Source organism: Simochromis diagramma, unplaced genomic scaffold (assembly GCF_900408965.1).
Source record: "Simochromis diagramma unplaced genomic scaffold, fSimDia1.1 OVJJ01000481.1, whole genome shotgun sequence".
NCBI classification, from domain to species: domain Eukaryota; kingdom Metazoa; phylum Chordata; class Actinopteri; order Cichliformes; family Cichlidae; genus Simochromis; species Simochromis diagramma.
The window spans coordinates 2864233-2885743 of NW_024386898.1; the positions used below are offsets into that span (position 1 = coordinate 2864233).

At 40.5% G+C, this 21511-nt stretch overlaps 1 protein-coding gene across 13 annotated transcripts; it reads left to right on the top strand.

Annotated features, from left to right (window-relative positions):
• The first annotated feature begins 197 nt into the window (after positions 1-197).
• On the top strand, positions 198-20625 carry lrrfip2 (leucine rich repeat (in FLII) interacting protein 2). Of its 13 annotated transcripts, XM_040034480.1 has the most exons (27): positions 198-399; positions 1568-1713; positions 8195-8281; positions 8702-8761; positions 9353-9412; positions 9561-9599; positions 9815-9883; positions 10886-10933; positions 11046-11114; positions 11313-11396; positions 11855-11911; positions 12282-12335; positions 12461-12517; positions 12880-12951; positions 13156-13269; positions 13708-13749; positions 15191-15322; positions 15714-15785; positions 16602-16772; positions 16859-16951; positions 17329-17421; positions 18090-18191; positions 18998-19130; positions 19258-19428; positions 19516-19595; positions 19701-19805; positions 19894-20625. In XM_040034480.1, the coding sequence occupies exons 2-27, from the start codon at positions 1606-1608 to the stop codon at positions 20002-20004; spliced, it is 2283 nt and encodes a 760-aa protein (XP_039890414.1). In that variant the 5' UTR covers positions 198-399; positions 1568-1605; the 3' UTR covers positions 20005-20625. The 13 variants fall into 13 exon arrangements, with proteins under 13 accessions (XP_039890414.1, XP_039890417.1, XP_039890415.1 ...); XM_040034483.1 differs by lacking the exon at positions 15714-15785 and having other exon boundaries at positions 199-399; XM_040034481.1 differs by lacking the exon at positions 12282-12335 and having other exon boundaries at positions 199-399.
• Positions 20626-21511: the final 886 nt, after the last annotated feature.

Here is a 21511-nt window from a genome sequence, read left to right on the forward strand (position 1 = left end):
ATTTATATAGTAATAACAATACAAGAGGGTTGATTTATTTCTCGTTTAAAGAAAGAAATGTTTTTATCGCCTAAAATTATTATATGGTAATACAAAAACTAGAAGGTCTGCATCAGTTTGAAAAAAAGTTAAGATTCTGATTATTCTTGCGGGACGTGAACGCAGCATCACACCCTAATTTTTTCCAACATCCGGGTCCTTTGGAACCAACCAGTGTGTGTGGAAACTGGGTAAGGAGGGCAGTGAGGAGTGGTGGAAAGGCGGACTGATGACAGCTGTCACTGCGGACAAAAACACTAACAATCTCTGAAGAGAACCCGAATGGCTCACCCCTGAAACTCCAGGAGACAAGGGATAGCACCTCGACAGTATCGCGGGTTATTTAAAGGTGTCGCGAAGGTGAGGTATTGTTTTTGGGGGGCTGGGAAATATGACTGGAGGATCAGTGCCAGTTTGCCCTGTCTGTCTCTGGAGAGTCGAGGTTAGCCCCACTAGCTATCCAAGCTAACTACCCAGCTAAACAAGTGAACTAGCTTTAGGTAGGTCTTCGGGACTGGGGGGGTGGGGGTCATTGCCGGGGGATGGACACGTCTAAATAGTTCTCGTTTTCTAGAGCGTTAGCTGGGCTGAAAGCTCAATGAGAACCTAATAAGGGAACTTTTCAAATATGAATTCGGGAACGACGAAATGCTAGTTAGCACTCCCAGTTAGCTCAGCAAAGAGCTAGCTAACAGTAGTTAACGCTGGTAGCTAACGCTAAGGAGCAACACATTGCCTCACTTCATTGCATTACTTTTGTTCTAACCCAGCTGAGGCCGTTATTTTGCTTATATGACAGGGGGTAATTCCAGATTTATTAGTGGGTGGTAACTTAACCCAGCTGATTAATGATGGGTGGCTAATCACCCTATTCTTTGTCAAGGATCAGTATTCGTTAAGTTGCCTGCAGCGTCTGTGACTAGTGCGTTTGACTCTTGGACCTACGCGGTTTAGCTCATCAAACGTCTGCATGGAGTGCTCATGTCTCACTTGGATCCTCTGACTCAGCCGGATCCTAAACTAGGCGTTTTCCCCCCCGTGTCTGTACCAGCCATCCACAGTGGGCTTTTGTCTAGTGATAATGTTAACTCTAATATTACTCTTATGTCTATCAACGCATGTGGAATACCCATTACATCAACTTAAAATGCAAGCGTAATCAGTGGACAGGTATTGTTTGTAGATTTTTTTTTTTTTAATTAATTGTGTTATTCATTCTGTACACTTTATCATGCTGCGTTTTGGATTGGTATCTCTGGCTGATTTAAGCTACCAGAGCTCCTTCTATATGCATGTCACATTAAAGCTGGTTCATGTCAGTCACAAGTGTTTATCCAAAGCCCTTGTGGGTGCCATACAAGGGTCTGTTTTTGCAGGAGTGAAAATAAGAGATATGAAGTGTCTGAGTTGGGAGTGCAGAAAGCATACACAGTGAAACACAGCCAAAAGGCATATGTCTAATTATTCTATCATTTGACTTTGTTTACTGACTTGTTGAAATTATTTTTATCTGCTTTTGTTCCTCCAGGAATTAACACACGTTTCCATCTCCTGGGCTTACGCAGTATGAGTTCCAGTACTAACATGGGGACACAAGGCACTGGTAGAAAGCGTGCTCCTCTAAAAGATCGGTTCTCAGCAGAGGATGAAGCGCTGAGTAGCATTGCTCGTGAGGTAAGGTCATTCATCACCTACATTAATTTTGAAGCTTACTGCAATGAACCTGGGATGCTTTCTCCATAAAAGGTTCCCCTTATGCAATCTGAATCAATGCAAATCTGATTTTTATTCAGCTCAAATGTTCTTGTTTATCCTCGTTGAGATAATGGGGGCTTCAAGTATAGACAGAAGACTGATTTGTCAATTTAAGGGTGGCTAACCCGGGCAACAGAACCATCACTTTTTAAAACTACCAGTTGTAGTACCAAGTAGTTTCTTAAGAGCATTGTCAGTACTCATATGCTTGCCTAAGCAGCATTATGGTTTGTGAGAGCCCTTTTAAACTGAACATGGCGATTAAATCTTTTGCCTAAGCTTTATAATGTAAATGCATGTGTCTACTTACTTTTTGTAACCCTTATTCTATCATTGCAATTACTTAAACCAAAGAAAAAACTCAGGTCATCGTAATGATTTTTCATCAATGTGAAACATTTCAAGAAGACAGAAGTATTTTTTTTACTTACATTTGTGTGAATTCAAACAAAAAGAATTAAAAATGTTAATTATCTTTTGGCCTGAGAGATTGTGGAAAGTATTTACCAATAGCTTTTACACCATTTGAAATTGAGCTAACAATTTTAGAGCCCAGGTTTGGAGTAACCTGGTTGACCTTACTGATGTTCCAGTGTTGTTTTTTGAAAAACTGGTTGAAAGTTGAGACCAAAGGATACTCAGCAGAACTTGTATGCAATCTATCAGGTTTCAGACTAGGTTAGCTATCAGTTTAGTTTAACAGCACATTGAATTAGAGAGGTGTACGAAGACTGCAGGGCGACTGATGTTAATTTGAAGTGTGGTGCTCAAAGTTGCATTATCAAAAACCTTCGTATCTATATTTAGATATGGATGTTTGTGTTTTGCTAGTTAAGTTGTGAAGCAAGTGAAGACGGCTGTTTTGGAGTCCACAGAGGTTGACTTCACTTGTAGTGTTTTTGTTCACGAAGGAAAAACGCAGGCAAAGAAAAAAGCTGCCTGGCTTGTAACAACATGCCCTGGGATTATTCCATTTTGTTCCACTACAAGCCTTTCATTCCTTCACTTTTCTCCACAATATTGTGGATAACAGCAGAAAAAGCAAATATTGTTTTTGGTTCTTGTTGTATTGTTTTAAATAGTTTTTAAAGGGATCTTTAAATTCATATTTGCATGTAATAGTGATTCTGCAGGTTTTTTTTCCTGTAAAATTTAGGCTAAATCAGATAATTTCTTGCCTTTAAAAGCTTAAACCTAACGATAAATATCAGCCTTTAGTTGATGTTTATATTGACCTTTAAGAGCGAAGTCTTTGATGATCGAAAGAGGTGCAGTTCCTCATTCTTGAACTCTAAGCACAAGGCTCCATTTGCTCTCTTTATAGTTACACAGGCTCATCATAGAAACATGAGTCATCCAACCCTCCCAGTCAGGTCCTAAGTCTCATTCTCTTTGTGCTGCTAACCAGAGATTAGACTGTTTAGGGAGTTCAAGGGGTCAGTGTCTAACTTGTTTCACGTCACCACCTGCCCAGATTCTTAAACCTCTGCAGCTCCTACCTTGTGGTCAGGAGAGCCAAAAGTCGACCAGTCTAAAGTCTTGGCACAGTCCCTGACTGAGAGTGACTGTGAATTTGAGCCTGCACCATCACCAGACTAGTTCTGAGGCCCCTTACATTACTGGGCACTCAATCTTTGGAATACTGGCAGCTTACAAATCAAGCAGGGGACAAGTATTAGAATTAGATTGTCACCTTATAGGTGTTGTCCCTCAGATAGGGATCTAAGGAGTCAACTATTTGAACAAAGCCATGCATGTCTTTTTTGATGTAGAGAGAGGAGTGTCTGTGCACAAACTATAGTTCATAGTCCATTTGATTTCATTTGTGATATCACCAAGTCGCTGTTGCAATGGAAAGTGTACAACTTTCCTTATATGGTTAGGAGTGTTAAGAGTTCAAAGAACAAAGCACCTATTACAGTCTGTTCATAAGCGTTTGGATGGCTGCTGGGATACAATCACTACCACTCCTATCCCCATTAAAACCAGTTTTTAACTATTATTATTTGGATTTCTAAAAGTAAGACATAGAGGAGTTAGCATTTTCAAAGACTGGTTGAGTATAATTCAAAGAGAGCCGAGACCTGGTGGTTTGCTATTTACAGGACTAGTATAGAGGACATACTAATCAGCTATCATAATTATTTCCACTGGAGTTAAAACAAGCTCAAACAGACCTCTCTTGTAAATGTGGCATTGAGTCTCCTATGGAGCGCACAAACACAACATAACAATCTTGTTTAGTAGATTGTTGCATAAATAAAGGTCAATTTAAAAAAGCTCGATATTGACTATTTCATTTCAGATTGCGATAATGTACAGTATGTTATCTAAATATTAATATTATTACATAAATTTCAGCATTTACTGCTGAATTTATTCTTCAGAATTGTAGGTGATTAAAAAGTTATTGGTCAGTTTCTCACAGCCCGACATTTTCCAGTTATTACAGACTGAAAGATTTTTGGTTTTTTTTATTTTGCAGAGAATTGGGGTTTAATTACAGTAACCTTGACTACAGATTCCTCATTCCACATACTTATTTTTAATTTTACAATAACTTTGACATTTACATTAACTTCTTGTACAGTGTGTGTTTTGCTTCAGGTTTTACAGTGGCATTTTATAGATCGTGTACCGATTAATCTGCTCTTTTTTTTTTCTTTTTTTTTTTAATAAGTTTCACATTTTCAGAGAGCTCAGATGTCTTGAAGTGTTTTCTCAACACCATTCCCAACACTCAAGTCACTTTACTTTGACATAAACCAGAGGAAAAGGAGCCATCTGTTACATTTCTTATTACCTGAATTTTGGTGAATATCCCCATATGGTGGATTAATCTTATTGCCTCAAGTGTAGGAGGAGTGTTTAATGGCGAACTTCTACTGCTCGGGTTACCTTCTCAGGCCCATGATGTGGCAGTCAGAGAGCAAGGCTGGATGGGCCAGTCTATAGATAGGACAGACAGAGAAGCTCAGCTGTGCTGCTGTGCAGAGCAGGTCATACTGTCAGACAGATCAACAGGTGCAGAGCACACGGCCAGCCATCTCATTTGCTTTCTCATTTGGTCTCTCTTACACACTTGCAACTTTACTTCCTTTTTCACCTTGTACAGATCACAGTGCAGGATATTAAGTTTACCATAGGTCAAAAGTCTGTTATAGCAAAAACATGGCTACCACATATATCCCCAAATAAAACTGAACATCCAAACCACAACTTATTTTTCATGAGCGACTTGCTCAAAATATTGGATTTGCTATTATATGCTCATGAAGTTGGTAAACTATTATTAATCAAAATTAACTCTTGATACTGTGGTGTTAGACTGTCTACTTGCTGTCTACTCATTGCTCCCTCTACATCCCTATGAGTCTTTGTACAGGCTGCAGGAGTGACAGAAACCAGGCAATAACAGGGCTTAATTTGGAGTTGAGGTTAATATTTAGCCAATGATGTTGTCATTTTAAACAGTGAAAGTGAAAGTCTGCACCGACTAACAGGTACTTATCTTTGCTAATTAGTATGGTTGTGCCAATTGTGAAGGTCTGGCCTGATAACAATGTTGAAAATAAAAAACTGTCTGCTCTTGCTGTTGCTAATTTAGTTTATTTATTGTTTTTTTTTTGTGTGTGTTTAGGGGTGTGTGTTTTGGTTTGTTTGGGGTTTCTTTTCTCTCTCTCTTTTCCCTTTTCCATTTGTGTGGGGGTAACAAAGAACTCTGTATTTATCACTCTCTCTTTGAACACTGGTGTGAAACGGAAGATAGAAACATCAGCCTCTTCCATTGGTAAATGTCATCTTATTTGTAGATGTCAGTCAGTGGTGCATCTTTCCTAATGAGCAAAGAGAAAGGAGGACTAATGGGTAGAGCAGGGCGATATGACCAAAAATATTTATCACGATATACATTTGGAAATTTGCGATAACGATATGCCTGACGATATAATTGACACTAGACAACATGCTTTACAACTCCACAACTTTATTAGTGCAAAAAAAAACCATCAATGTATTTTCACTTAAACAAGCAGCTGTTTTTTTTATGTGCATTAAAGTTATATAAAAATGTAACAGTGCAAATGCAAATTCCTTGCTGACAGTTTAACCAAAAGGCATTTCCAGTGGAAATTGGCCGACATATCCTCAGCATAACCATGTATAATATCCACAAAACTTAAAAAGAGGTTATATACACACACACAATACGGTAATATTATGTTGAAGCACAGTACGTATCACTCCGCGAGGCGCCTGCCTAATATAGCCGTAATGCTCCGACAATCCATCAAGCGGTGCGGGTTCGTAGCTTAGCAAAGTCGTACTAAAACATTTGACAGATTTTCGAGCGCCGTGTACGACATAAAATCGTTTCGAGGTCAGTAAACACAACCAGAATTCATACATAAGGCACACGGGATTATAAGGGGCACTGTCGATTTTCAGAAAAATCAAAGGATTGATTTTAAGTGTGCCGTATTTTCCAAACAACACGGCCCGCTAGCATGCTCTACTAAAAATAGTGCTTTGTTGTGTATCTGACAGACGAAAGCTAAACCAGTTCCACACCACTGAAGTTGCAGCATTTTTACAAATCAATTCTGGTTCATCCGTTTCATTCAACGATCCACTTTCACTCTTCTCATTCTGCGTCGCCGCCGTGTGCGTATGTAAACAAAGGCACTGCGCATGCGCGTTTTACCCATATTCTATCGCGATATTTCATTTTCCTATCGTTGCCCAAAATTACACCGGTATTACCGTGAACTGTATGATATAGCCCAGCCCTACTAATGGGTTTGTTTTTGTTGGAACTTAACTAATTTTGCCAGCCTGAGTGTGAGTTGAGTCACTTCTGTGACCAAATAATTTTTCACAGTGGCACTCTGGTTTTCAGTCACAGAGCAGTGAACTGCTTGCAGTGTTGATCCCTAATGTCTTTTAAGAAGAGAACACTGGCAGGCTTTAGTTGGAAATGCAGCAAGGACAAGATCAGAGTTTGGTTAATGTATTTTAGCTGATACTAATCTATTAAAACATGTCTGGATATGAACATCTCTAGCTTGTATTTGTTGTTAGGATTAAAGGATAATTCATCTGCTAAACAAGATTTGTTAAATTGTGTTTGTGCGCTTCAGGCTATTATTGAAACGGGAATAGCGTATGTCCACAGGCGTTCGATTCTGGCAGTGGAGATAAGAAATTGCTGGAATGCTGACAGTGTTTGTCTGCAGTGAGATACTGTACTCACTACCCCCAGTATTTATGGACTGCCTTTTAGCTAGAGATAAAGAGCTTAGTTTCACGAACAAGTTTGCCATTCTCTGTTTGTGGCATGTTTAGTTTCAGAGCATGTTTGGTATGCCGTATTCAGTACCCAATGAAAGGCTAGGCTACATAGTCACCTGTGTCTAATCGGAGCTGTGAAGGGGTTGCTCACATTAGCCTCCATGCTCTGTAAAATTATCTCCTGTTTATAATCTGACTCACTACAACAAATTGTGCAATAAAAGAGGAGTTTTGGTATTCAGGTTAGCTTTTATTTATAGCTGTTTTGCGCTTCAGGGTCACTTGGATATTGTGAAATTGTTTTCAGGCTGACTCATGTTGTTTTTTTGTTTGTTTGTTTTTTCTATTTGCTCTGCTTCTCAGTTTATTTGTGCGCTATCGGCATCTCCCCTTGTGAGGGCTTTAAATTAGCCCTCCTGAAGCTAATGGTTAGCACATGTTGGTGGGGATGAGGCATCCCAAGCACTCAACGGGAGCTGTGGCACAGAGGAAGCTGGTCCACAATGTAATATGGACTCTGCAAAGTTTCCATACCGTAAAAAGACAGACGTTTTAGAACCTGTAGCAATATTTGCGTTTAGAAACAACAACAAAATCAGCGAATATTAATGTTATTTTTGTCGAAGCAAAACAAAAAAGTTCAATAGAAAAATCTTTGATATTGCTTAAGAATAAGGTATTTACAGAGCAGATCATTTTACAGTTACATTGAGTGGTCTCTACTGTGTGATTAAAGCAGTGTTTGTGAAATTAAAAACAAATCTATCTTTATTATAATTTTCTTTTTTAAATAAGCACTAATTTGTCTTTATCATCCTGGTAGATCCATAAACTAGGTCGTTTTTGGTGATTTGTTATTGTTGATGTGTTGTTAAAACTAAGCAGGGCTTCATCTTGTGTGACAGCACAACCTTCAAGCGAGTGTGAAGAAATGAAATCAACCCACGTCTGCCAGATGCCTTCTCTTATACAGGAAACGGTTCAATATCCAAACATACTCATGTAAATTCTACAGTGTGATTATTTTTATTGCAGCGCTCTGCTGTCTCTTTTATACCTTTTATAAGTTTCCATTTGAGATTGACAGGTGTGTTCATGTTGTGTGTCACAGGCGGAGGCGAGGCTGGCAGCAAAGAGGGCGGCTCGGGCAGAGGCAAGAGACATCCGAATGAGGGAACTTGAACGGCAACAGAAAGAGGTAAGTGGACCTGATAGGCAAAGATACTCTGACCGTAATTCAGGCCATCAGGTACTCTGATTTACTGCTGTGTCTGTTAGCACAAATGTTTTGTAATTTTACTATGGGATTTGGTCTTGTTTTCTTTCTGCTAATCACATTTTAATGTTTTGTCGCTACCTCCTGTTTGCAAAGTGCTCATCTGCATCCACAGCAGACGATCTACAAGCTGTTGGCTTTATAGCATAAAAGAAAGTCTACAGTGACAGTTCACATACAGAAATATACCCATGGAAAGAAAAAAATGAAAGTGCTGCATGTCCACAAATCAACAAAAAAATCTTCTATTCCTGGTTTAAATGTCACCCAGTTTTTCCGTTTCAGCAGTTTTGAATGAAATATGATTGTATGTTTTTCCTGGCATTTCCTCCCTCTGCCCAGCTTTCTTACCGCTCATCCAGCAGTAGCAGCAGAAAATGGGGTCAGATCCACCAGTGGATGGTAGGCCAGTGAGGCAGTGTTGTTGCTTCCATTTCCACTAACACAGCCTGTTGTGTGGGACTGAGTCCCAGTCAACCCTGACAATTTAGCTACACTTGACTTGCTGACTACTATGTACCTCACTGTGGAAATATGCCTCAACAGTGTATTTGCTTTGGAGACACCATAATCTGTGACTGTGTATTTGGAGAGCAGGCTTTGGCCTTTGACTTTATTTAGAGTGGGTGAGTCTGTATGTAAGGAGGCGGTTTGGACCGTTAGCTGTACTCCTCCAGCTACTTAAGAAATGATAGTGTCTTAAATGTTTATGAACTACTTCTGCATGAAATTAATCTGTGTTGGTGTGTTGATGCAGAAAAGAGGTTTTCACTGTGTGCTGTTTAATGAGACAAAGGTTTGTAATATATTAGCATGTCTAGTTTATCATTAATCCTGCCGTTTTGCTTGAAAAGGCTAACATTTACAAATGTTTATGACACCCATTTGGTGATAAACACGCAGAGGTTTTTTTGAATGGCTCGGGCTTTGCACAGCAACCAAGTGTTCCAGTGATCTCTCTGCTTTCACTCCAACTTTCCTTCCTGAATCTAGGCTGACGCAGAAAAAGCCAGAGCCTCTAGTAGTAGTAGATCCAGCAGCCGTCATCAGCGGGTCTGTATCTCCCCTACATACTTCCTCTTTGTCTCCCTCTATTTCCTTTTCTTATTTCCCCTTTAGGCATACAGTTAATCTCTCATCACTCATGTGTGTCTCTCTCTATCTGCTTTTCTACTGTGACTCCATATTTCCACATTAACAGGGGCTGGATGATGATGTCACGTCAGTCCGCAGCTACAGGGTGCGTACATAATACACCCCTGCCAGGTTTATTAAGACTGCACACTCATAGGGGCACACTAATGTGTGAAAGCCGTTGCTCTTGTGTGGAAACCAGTTGTTATATATATTAAGATTCGGCTGAACTGCGTTTTATTTTGACAGTATTGACTGTTGCTTTAGTTTTCTCTGAGAAATTCCCTGCTTATCTTTTTTTTTAATGTTTTTTATTCTAAGTCGTCGTCATCAGGAATACGTGACTTGGGGTCTAAGAGTCGATCCAGTTCCCGTAGAAAAGATGCCTTGGTTTGTTCTCTGTGCATATGTGTGAGAGTAGTTTGAAGGCTAAATAGTAGATTCACCTAACCTTATTTTTGCAAGCAGATCTAACTCCTAGATGGCAACTGTTTTAGAGTAGTTACCTTTTTTGTTGAAGTTTCTCATCTACTAATCTTGAAATGCCTTTTCAGTGCAGTTTGCACCATGATATTTTCTGAATGCCTGGCTTTATGATTCTGATTCATTCATAAGAAAACTTGGTGTGACATTTTTCAGCTTTTAAATTCTTTTTTTCTTTGTGCTGGAAATGCATGCACATTGACACTGGTTCTTAGATATCATAATGGTATATTTCTACCCACTAGTATATGCTCATAGTACTGTATTGTTTGCCCTGCTTGTGGTCTTGGCTGTGAAATAAAAGTGATACAGTGCTTTCCTGAAGTGTTGTAGGTAATATAAGGGCAATATAATGTCATGTTACGGTTATATGTAATTTTAGTAGTTTTCCTAGATTGTTGACAGGCACCCTGATGGCCTCATAATATATCACACATAAGTGAAGTTTTGCAGATAGATAGATATAGATCTATCTATCTAGAGATGGGGAGAGAGAGAGAGAGAGGATTTTGTCATAAATACAAACGATGCAATGCTTTTAAAAGGTGTTATAGGCACATAAATGCCCATTGTTAGGCGGTTGCCAGGTGATCTAATGACAACATCATATCTGAAATGGAGTGGCAGTGTGCGTGTCAAGTTTGGTTGCTCAGTTTCTGGTCGTACAGCATGAGTTGGCAGACAAAGAAACAAAGTCACAGATTCTAAACTGTGTAAGAATAGCAGGGTGTACAGTTCAGCATTACCAAAATCTTTTTCAAAACACAGTTATGTGTCTAGTACACCAAACATATGCATGCATTTGTAGAAGTTGACCTAACAGCATCCCAGATGTTTTTTTTTTTTTGTTTGGTTGTTTCTGTTGTTTAATCTTTATCCGATCATAATTCTGTGGTCTCTCCTCCTCAGTCTGATGGCATCTCTACTAGCTCTGCGCTCAAGAGTTCACGCTCCACTGTATGAAACTTAGGTGTTTGCCATTCTTTATAACTTTCTTTTTCTTGAAGTTCCTGTTTCCCATTACAGCTGCATTTTCTTTCTCTTTGCATTGTTTTTCTGTGTTGAACAGAGTTCTGTGTACAATGATCTGCATAGCCATAAGAAGGCTTCATCCCGGCCCTCAAAGAAAGACCTTCTGGTCAGTGTTGTTGTCTTGGCTATGATCTCAAGCATGGAGATGGTGTAGAGTCATTGTGGTGGCTTGCAGTGGTATTTTCTTGGCAGCTGACTTTACCCTTTACTTGTCATCACTGTGTGAAGTGGCGCATAGATCAAGAAGTGTTAATAAAACACACACCAGAGGATGAAATTTCTGTTGGTGGTTATATCCTTCCAGACTGGGCTGTACCACGATCAGAGGAACTACACCAGCCTAACAAAGACCAAACCACCACCTCTTCTCTCCACCTCTACCTATCGGGTTGGTCCTTTGCTGTGCAACTTTTAGTTGACAGACACTCACTGAAAATGGAGCCAGCTGAAGCTGACTATTCCTGTCTGCATGGTGTCGTTTAGTGGAGTTTTTATGTGTTACATATTTGTTAGATATTTGTAATAAGGGGCATTGTTTGTGTGTCATAATAATCAGGGTAGAGAGAAACATACCAGTTGGCGCATAGTGTTGCTCAGAACTTTATACCCACACTTCTTAAAATCATTTGAATTCATGTAAATTACTATGACCAGGGTGTTATTTAAATGGACATGTCATGTCTTATCACACTTTGAGCTCAAAGTCCTAAATGTGTTAGGTTCAGCAAAACATTCGTCCTGTTTCCACTCGCTGCTTCTCTTTATTCTCTCACCGCCTCACTTTTCCACAATGGTCTGCCTCTGTCCTCTAAGGTGACCTTTCCCTGCTCCTTTCCTCTCCAACAGGCCACCACTTCCTCACCCTGCACCACTGGCACAGGGCTGTCTCGCAGCTACAGCACGGTCAGTTTTTGTTCTCTAAGTGGCCAGCATCTCTGCACGCTTCTAGTTGCCTTCAGAGGCAGACCTCCCCCCTCTGTCACAGCCACGTACATGAGATTGGATGCCCAGTGTGGCTGGGTCTGCTTATATTTAGCTCCTGGACTCTGCGCACTTATCTGTGGGCAGAGATTTGTGCTTCGGTTAGATAAGACAGAAGTCTGTGTGAAGCCAAGGCTTCTGATGTGGAGCACTGAAACCAAGCTGAAGTTGGAAAACCAAGTATTTGTTTATTGCATGGCTAAAAGAGAGTCTGTTTAGCTAGTGCGTCATAGATTTATGTGTGCTCTCGTGTTTTGCTGAGTCCTACGTTGTCTCCCACGTGTACCCTCAGGCCTCTATTTGCGACGACGCTGGCCTTTACGGCTCAGGCTACAGTTCAAGAGCTGTAAGTCTTCTGTTTGTCGAACCACGTTATTTTTGCATTGTCATCCCACAGCAGTTTACTGTTATGCCATTAGTGTGATGTCTGGCTCCATGCTGATCCTGTCCTCCTCCTCATCCCATCCACAGCCCTCTGAATACAGCTGGTACTCCTCTGGAGCCAGCTCCACTCGTAGCAGCCCTGTGGTGAGCACCTTAAAACCACCGCCAGTCTGCATGAGAGCACCCAAAAACCTACTGCTAACAGCCTCCTCCTCACCTCCTCTCACAGTTTCAGGAAAGCATTTTTGACAGACTTTGTGTGACAAGTGTGTGAACAGTTCTGTGCAGGCTGAGAAGTTGTAGCAAGGTTTAACTTGGGTCCAGCTGATGCATCTGAGATAATTATCCTAAATGCATAAAATTGAATTAGGTTTCTTACTGCTGCTTTAAAGTAAATCAATTCTATTTAAGACCAAGACTTGGAATTCTGTCAGTTGCTGTTTGCTGTATAAAAGTACATTGATTCCTCATTTTGTGACGTTTGTCTGTGTGCGTATTTGTGTCAGTCTTCCTCAGATGATGACACTGTCAGCAGTGTGTCCCAGGAACGCGGTAGCAGAGGCAGGAGGGACAGTGGGGTGAGCTGTAGTAATGGGGTAGTTGATGTGGCAGTAAACTTAAGCGCTTTTGCTTTTTTAATTGTATTGTACTGGGCATCAATAATGTAATACTCATGTGTACTTATCCTGTCTCGTGTTTTACTCAGTGGCCCTCTCTTATCCTGTCTCTGCCTCTTTCTTCTCTCTCTCTTTCTCTCTTCATCCTGCGCCTGTTGTAAGTAGTCTTCTGACCTCTTGGACATTAGTGAGTCTGCCGCTGATTATTTCAGCCGCTCCAACCGAAGAGGCAGTATTGTGTCTGACCTTGATGATTTGAGTATTCCAGATTTGGATGCTGTAAGTGACTGAACAAAGTTCCAGACGGTGTGCTTGGGAATGGAGTCTAACACAAATTACTTACAAATAAAAATGACAGAAGTGGCTTACGCACGATTAAAAATTATATTTGGTATTTAAAACTCATTTATATTTTTTTGTTTTGTTTGTTTTTGTGTGGAAATTAATCTGTTATTGATAGTAGGGTGCTGTGGGCCACTGCAGTGGTTGTGATTGCAGCATGGACTGCTGGGTATCTAATGTATTGGTGTCTTGATCAGCTGTCAGCTCTGTAGTTTTTGTGAACATGCAGCACTTTTACTTAACTCATATTAACTTGTAAACTGCTTTTACAGATGAGGAAACGGCTTCAAGCTTGACCATACAGGTTGTATGTTCCTAATTTATTGCATGAATATGAACTAAACTGATGGGGTTTTTTTCTTGCTTGCTTTGCAGCTGGATGAAAAATGTGACAAGCAGTATTCAGATTATAGTCGAGTAAGTGCCATTACTTTTTTTTTTTTTTTTTCTTAAGCAAAGAATTAAATGATCTCCAATGATGGTGTTTTGGGGATACTGTGCAAAATAATTTTTAAGCTAGTTAACACTGACCTACAGTATGAATCATTCAGGTATTTAAAAAAAGAAACACATAATAACCAGTATCATTTCTACACATAACAGACGTCTTGCCAGCAGCCTGAAGTAAAAACAAATCATTTGTTCCCTTTTTCTTAGTTGAAACTGTGGAAAATGCCCTAATTTAACAGTTTGACAGGCAGAAAATGGAACAAGTGAAGAAGACAGACCTTAGAGGTCGTTAAGAAATAGGGCATAGACCTGACACAGGACCTGAAAGACGCATCTGACGTACTGTTCACTAAAGCCTCAGAAATGGTCTCAGCAGAAGTGTAGCTGTCAAGAAGCTGTTGTTTAGTAAGGGGAACAGGGAGAAAAGACTGTGGTGTGCCAGGTTACAAGAACCGAACCAAAAATCAGTGGCAGCATGTTTTATGGAGTAATGAATCCAAATTTGATTGGTTCAAAACATCACCAAAATAAGTACGGGTACAACAGTCATCCATAATTGTTTGGTTTGAATTTCAATTTTGCTACGTTTTGATAAATTGCTACACCTATTTACATATTTTGCTACACCTATAAAGATTTGAGGGATCGCACAAGACTTCTGTACATCCTGTTTGAGTCATGCAGAGGTCGCTATAACAGATGTCCTCAAAGGACAGTTTTGGACAGTCTTGGGGATAAGAGGTCGGAATATTGTTGCTTTTCAGACATGTAGCGCACACCAGAAGATGATCTCCATCGGATCATTTCTCACTGTTAGAGAGGCTTTTGTTTGGTTTAGGCAAGGGTGCATCCTGGGTAGAGCATACAGGTGCCAGGATGCGTGTCACCCTCACTGTGTTATTATCATGTTATCTCGCATCAACGCGAGGCAGGGTTAGCGAGTGTTTCATTTCAGATCGCACATACAGCTTCACCAGGTAGCGCTAAGAAAGGTTCTGTGTGTGTGTGTGTGTGTGTGTGTGTGTGTGTGAACAACTATAGTACAATTATACAAAGGAATGTGGAGAGCAGAATGACACCAGACACATTTCTGTTTCTGGTTGCAACTATTGCACTCCTCATCACAAAGTTAATTAAAAAAAAAATTAAATGTAATGTCTGAGTCATCAATAAATCAAATTCCACTGGGAATTAATTTTCTGTATTACATGCAAGCACAAAAAAATGGGAATAAAAGTAACCTAGTGTATACAAACAGCCGTTTGGGAGTCTGAGCTGGTTTCTCTTTCAGGTGGATTTGAATAGAACAGGATTACTCAAGAGCCATGTAGTATCAGATGATTGCTTTGCATCGTGCTGTGCTGCGTTTGTTTTTCTCACTGGGGTTTGGGGTACTTTATGTTCTCAGCCATCCTCCCGGTGTGCCACCCCGGGCCTCTCGGCAGCCACCCTGGCATCACTGGGTGGTACCTCATCACGTCGAGGTAGCACAGACACCAGCAGCGCCTACGACCCCGACACCAGTCTGAGTGAACTTAAGGTAAGAAGTTCAAATACACACAGTGTCACTTTTCTATAATAATTAGTGAATAACTGATTAGAAGTTAGCACATGAAATTCCAATTTGATTTTGGATGTTTGATTATTGTGTTTTTGAGCCTTTTATGTAAACCCATATTCCTTCTGGAGCGTTGCCTCTGCTGCCCTCCTGCTGTTCTTTGTGTCTGCTTTAACCAGTTTTCTGTGTGTGTGCATGGGAGGACTGGATGGGACATGTGCCCATGACACTGTCTGTCTCTAAGTGGGCATCTGTATGTCAGCTGGACTGTTTGACATGGCAGCACGGGTGCTTTGTTGTCTCTCCCTTTTATACTCCCCAACCTCTCTGATGCCCCAGTTCACCCCAACCATTCCCTCCATCTGCTCTACAGGATATCTATGAACTAAAGGACCAGATTCAGGATGTAGAAGGGCGGTACATGCAAGGGCTTAAAGAGCTGAAGGTAGAGGGGCTTGAGCTCACAGCATGTCTTCTCTTGTCCTCTGGGAGCAGCATGACTTCACTAACTCACACTGCCTCCCCACTCACACCCCTTGAAGTCTGTCCTGTAGCTCCTAACACCACAGCTGTTTCTTTGCCTGCTACCAGTCAGAATTGCGCAATGACTCTTTATTCCTGCATGGTCTTCTCCCTCTTCCTGTTTTGATCTTAAATGAAGACACTCCCTCAGTTAGTGCTGGTTTTTAATGTCTTAAGAAGAAGAGTAAAAGCTCCACCTGCTGACAGATCAGTCGTTCTTTCAAATTATTTCTTCCACCCAGGCTTTCTTTGGCACAGGGTTCAATGGCCCTCTGGCTCACTGACTTTCACCGCAACTTCCTGTCCTCTAAGGAAGGAAACTGTATGTTTTTATTGATAAGAGTAGTTTACTAACAATCTTATGTTCTTGATAGTTGGATACAACTGGTGCACTTTTAACTGGTTTTCTGCTTTCTGGTGCACTCAGTTTTTTTTTTTTTCTGCCTTATTTCACTGCTGAAAGTGGTTGAAGGCATTTTTATTATTGTGTGATCATTTTCACCATTTGTGCATTACATAGTCCCAAATTACATATTCAGTATTTTTAATAGCAGTTTTGTATTTTAAATATCTTTTTATTAATCTGAAACTTAAACATGTGTAGCATGTTTGGCCATTTCATGTTTGATGTGTTACAAAAGCTGTTCTTATACCAGAGAACGCACCTGTTGCATGTAGGTGGAGTGTGAAATAATTAACTTATTTTTTTGTGTATTAACATGTTGCAAACCTTTATCAGGAGTCACTCACAGAGGTAGAGGAGAAGTACAAGAAAGCCATGGTATCGAATGCACAGCTGGACAACGACAAAGCCAACCTCATCTATCAAGTGGACACACTCAAGGATGTCATAGAGGAGATGGAGGAGCAAATGTCAGAGATGAAGAGGGAGCTGGAAGAAAAGTCGAAGGTGATAAATCTCCCGTGTGGTAACCTGTAACGTCACAAACTCTTTACAGAAGAGTTGTGGCTAAAATGTTCTGTCTGTGCTTTCAGGATCTAGAAAGACAAAAACACACATGTACAGTTCTCCAGCATAAACAAGAAGAACTGAAAGAGGGAATCCGCCAGAGAGATGAGCTTATAGAGGTATTGTTGAACCTTAAACTTTTTTTTTCAGCCTAGTGTTGATGTGTCTGTACTGGCTGCGGAAGATGTTCAGAAACTACTGCGCTAGCTTGATATGGACTGATTGGCACTGGCCTGCCTCTAGATCCTCTACCATAGATCCTGTCTATTGCTCTGACAGTTCTTCTCATTCCATATATCCTATCAATCATTCATTTCTATATCTATTCCTATTCCAGCTATATCTGCTCTAATTAGTGTCTTTTCACACTGTTTCACCAGTGTCTGTCTTTTTGTCTCTATACATGTGCATTTTCACTTCTTTGTTCCATTCAGTTTTTCTTGTTTTGTTCCTGTCCTGTGTTGTGTCCTCTTGTTGCTGCTCAACACCACTCCAGGAGAGCCAGAAAATGCAGACTAAGTTAGATGCCCTCACCAGAGAGGTGTTTGACCTGCAGGAAACGATAAACTGGAAGGACAAAAAGATTGCGGTAGGAGGTCCCATGCCTTTGCTCTGACAGAACATGAGAGGCAATCGATGGCTGTGGGGTTTTTTGTCCCCCTCTCCGCTCCAGCTCTTTTGCCTCTCATGCTGTCTCTGCATGATGGAGACCCTTAGGCATTAGCACATAACAGAACCCATTCACATACGGTTTGGATTTTTGCATGTCAAAATAACAGATTTCAGTTTGATTGTGTGGCCTCAGCTAACAATAACAGTGTACTGGCACGGCATTAAAGCCTGCTGTGGTCAACATTTCTGGAAGGATGGTCATGTGAACTCTAAGAGACATTAAGTCCATAAATTGTAGCATGAGATGCATGTTCCATCTGTGAATCGGTCAATTTGTTAATGTAGTCAGCATCGTGTTAATGTATAGTTTTTTTGTGAGAATCAGAAGCAGTGCCCTTTCAACCCCCTGTGCTCTACCTTTCCTTTTAATCTTTCCCTTTAACCCTCAAAGCTCGTCACCTTGTCCTTCTCTGCTCGTGTGCTGTTTGTTATTACGTCCCTCTTCTTTGTTCGATATGCACAGTGCATGTTTGTGCATGGTACCTGTCTTGTTCCAGCATGTGTGGCATTGCATGTCTATCCAAAGTCTATCCAACTTCTCTGCCTCTTCTCCTCTCTCTTGTCTTCTTTCATCCATGTGGCCAGGCCCTAGAGAGGCAGAAAGAGTACTTTGATTGCATTAGGAATGAAAGAGATGAGCTCAGAGATGAGCTCGCTGACATCAAGGGGAAATCCAAAGCAGGAGAGGTAGGTCAACCGAATGACAAAAAAAAATAAAGGTTACAGGAAAGAGCTGCTGGCCAAAAGATTTTTGTTGTTGTTTTTTTTTGTTCTTCTTGGAACTAAGCCTGCTGTTTTGTTGTTATACTTTTTACTTCCACCGCTTTGTTTTTCTTTCCGCTTTCTTTGCTGTTTCACTTATTTTAATTAGTTGTTTTTTTGTTTTTTCCCCTGCTTCCTACTTGTGCATAACTTTTGGTAACTGCTGAATTTGTTCTTGACCCTGACTACATTTCATTAAATAAAATTCTGAATGTATGCAAACATTATCACTGTAGTACTTGGATCTCAACATGGTAACTTAAAAAAAAACAAAAAAACAACAGTCAATAACAGCAATGTGAGTTCAGATGATGAGAATGCACACTGCTAGGACGTGTTGTTGTAACAGTTCAATAGATTTAACTAGAGTCATGTTTCTTTACCCACTGCCAGATGGGGTGACGTTATCTGATATCAAATTTTGCAATAATATTAAAGTGTTTTGCAAAACCTGTCAGAACACAAGCAGAACATTGTTTGAAGCCATCATTATTCTCATCAAGCAGTTGTTGTTTCAGTCCAGTTTGTGCTTTCAGGCTTGGATTAGTGCAGCCTGTGCAGTGTCAGGGTGTAAAACATTGGAATGAATGTCTCGATCCACACGTTTAAACATCTACAAATCATTAACTGTTACATCCTGGAACCACAGCACTCACTGTGAGGGATGGTATCCTATAAAAAAAAGTATAATAGAACAAGGCTTCAGCTAGCTTTTTTTTCCTTAACTACAGAAACATGGGCTGGTCATCATCCCAGATGGTACACCAAACGGAGATGTCAACCACGAGTCTCCGTCCTCAGGGATCACTTTGGTCTCCCAGGAGGCCGCCCAGGTGCTGGAGTCTGCAGGAGAGGGTCCACTGGGTGAGTTGGACCACCTGTTGCCTATATAGTGGGAATGTTTACAGCAAGCTAGGCATTTCATTAATTTTTCCTTGGAAAAGACTAAAGTTCTCAGCTTGATTAAATGTACTCTTCTTGTGTTTTGTAGATGTCAGGCTACGGAAGTTGGCAGAGGAGAAGGACGAACTTTTGGCTCAGATTAGGAAACTGAAGAATCAGCTGGAGGAGGAGAAACAGAAACACTCAAAGGTGGACAGTTCGTACACAGATGGGGAGAGGATGGAAAACGGTACAGACCTGCACCTTATTGAAATGCAGAGTAAGTTGACCTCGCTACCCGACTTACACAACAGCTAAACCGCAACCACCCCTTTTTGTTTTAACGTTGAAACTCTGCTCTCTGTAGGAGATGCCAACAGACAGATTAGTGAATACAAATTCAAGCTTTCAAAAGCAGAACAGGAAATGGGTACAATGGAACAAAATGTAAGTGAAATGTTTTGCAGAAACCTCAGTAAAAAAGTTGGTATTGTGGCTAAAATGGGAAACTAATCCGTTCCGGGTTTTGTTTTTGGTTTTTTTCTCCCCCAGATTAACAGACTTGAAGGGCAAGTCTCCCGGTACAAGGCAGCGGCAGATAACGCAGAGAAAATCGAGGACGAACTTAAAGCAGAAAAACGTAAACTTCAAAGAGAGGTAACAACACCTAAATCAGATTTAGCCCAGAGCACAAACCTGATGTGGCAGAATGTTGACTGTGTTATCTCCCTCTGCTCCCCCACAGCTGCGCACAGCTTTAGATAAGGTAGAGGAGATGGAGATGACCAACAACCACCTAGTAAAGCGCCTTGAGAAAATGAAGGCCAACAGGAATGCCCTTCTGTCACAGCAATGAGGCAAGGCAGCGTCACCACAGAAGCCCTTAAATTCGCACCTCAGACCTCTGACTGCCATATTGCGACTGGAGCACATTTCCATTTTCAGCTGTAACACTTTGAGATTTGTAGCTAACCAAAAACACTTAAAACCTGTAGCACAGGCAAACGAACTGAACTGTTTTCTTTGTTTTTCTGAATCAAGAGACATTGGTTTTGTGTGGGAATGAACTCAGAAATACGACTAAAAAAACTACACGAGTTGCTGGGAGATACATCTGAGGACATTTCTCTACTCACTACTTAAAATTTCAGAGCTTTATACTACATCATGTTATCCATGAGATTTATTTCCCTCTGACTGGGTGCTTGACTGTACTTTTTGTTTTGTTTTGTTTTTTGATGTGCTTTTTTTTTTTTGTTTGTTTGTTTGTTTGTTTTTTTGTTCCATAAGTTGCATGAATGAGTATAATGATGCTTTTTAAACAATTCGACCCTGATGGCTGCTCCAGCCCCGCACCTTCCTGACTTCCTCTCACACAGTGAAGTGCCTTTTCACACCAGGAGATTGGGGGTCTGCACCGCTTAATAAAACAATAATTGTTTTAACAGGTACATGTATTTAAAAAGGAATAAAAAAATAAAAAATAAAGGTGCAGTTATTATTTGAATATATATATATATATATATATAAAACCAACTGTGTCTGTTGCGGTTTCTTTGAAATTTTTCAAATATTTAAAAGATTTCTTGAAAATAAATGTGTCATTTACAGAAGTGTGGATTCCATTTTATTTTATTTTTTTATGTAGGACAATCAACCTACATTATTTCTGCATAGATCTTAAGGCACTTTAAATGTTAGGTACAATAGTTCTACTGGGAACTGTTGTACTACTGGGGATCTACTGGGATCTTCCCACACAACCATCATAGGGTTTACAGAGGGGGCTCCAAATCTCTGGGTGAAAATCCCTTGCTGATGCCAGTGGTCAGAGAATTGTCAGACTGCTTAAAGCTGCTAGGACAATAACAATAACCCAACCACTCGTCACAACCAAGTTGTGCAGAAGAGCATTTTCTTCTGCAACAATATGTTGAACCTTAAAGCAGATGGGTTACAGCAGCAGAAGACCACACTGGATGCCACTCATTTCACCTAAGAACAGGAAACTGAGACTAAAAAGAAAAATGCCCCCTGGGCTGATTTCTGCTGCAGGATCATTGTGTGATGCTGTCACATCAGCATGTATCGAAAACTCTGCTGAATGTTTCCAGCACTTTTGAATCTGTGCCATGGAGAATTAATACAGTGCTGAAGGCAAAGGGGTGTCTAACCAGGTACTAGCAAGGTGCACCTACTTAAGTTCTGTCTCTTGAACCTAAACTAAAAGCTGGTTTGACAGGAGAGGGGTCTGATGGCTGATGATGTGCCACTTTTGGATACTCTTAGAACAAGAAGTAAGCTGTCACTCTGAGACTGAGGCTCCGTTGAGATAATTTCTCATTCATGTGAGAAGAAATGAA

What these genes read in the sequence shown, in the direction of transcription:
- lrrfip2 (XM_040034480.1), top strand. Translation starts at nt 1,606, where the DNA reads ATGAGTTCCAGTACTAACATGGGGACACAAGGCACTGGTAGAAAGCGT. An exon ending in TGAGTAGCATTGCTCGTGAG is followed by an intron (nt 1,714 to 8,194) that starts GTAAGGTCATTC and finishes TGTGTGTCACAG; the next exon opens with GCGGAGGCGAGGCTGGCAGC. An exon ending in AGTATTCAGATTATAGTCGA is followed by an intron (nt 13,750 to 15,190) that starts GTAAGTGCCATT and finishes TTATGTTCTCAG; the next exon opens with CCATCCTCCCGGTGTGCCAC.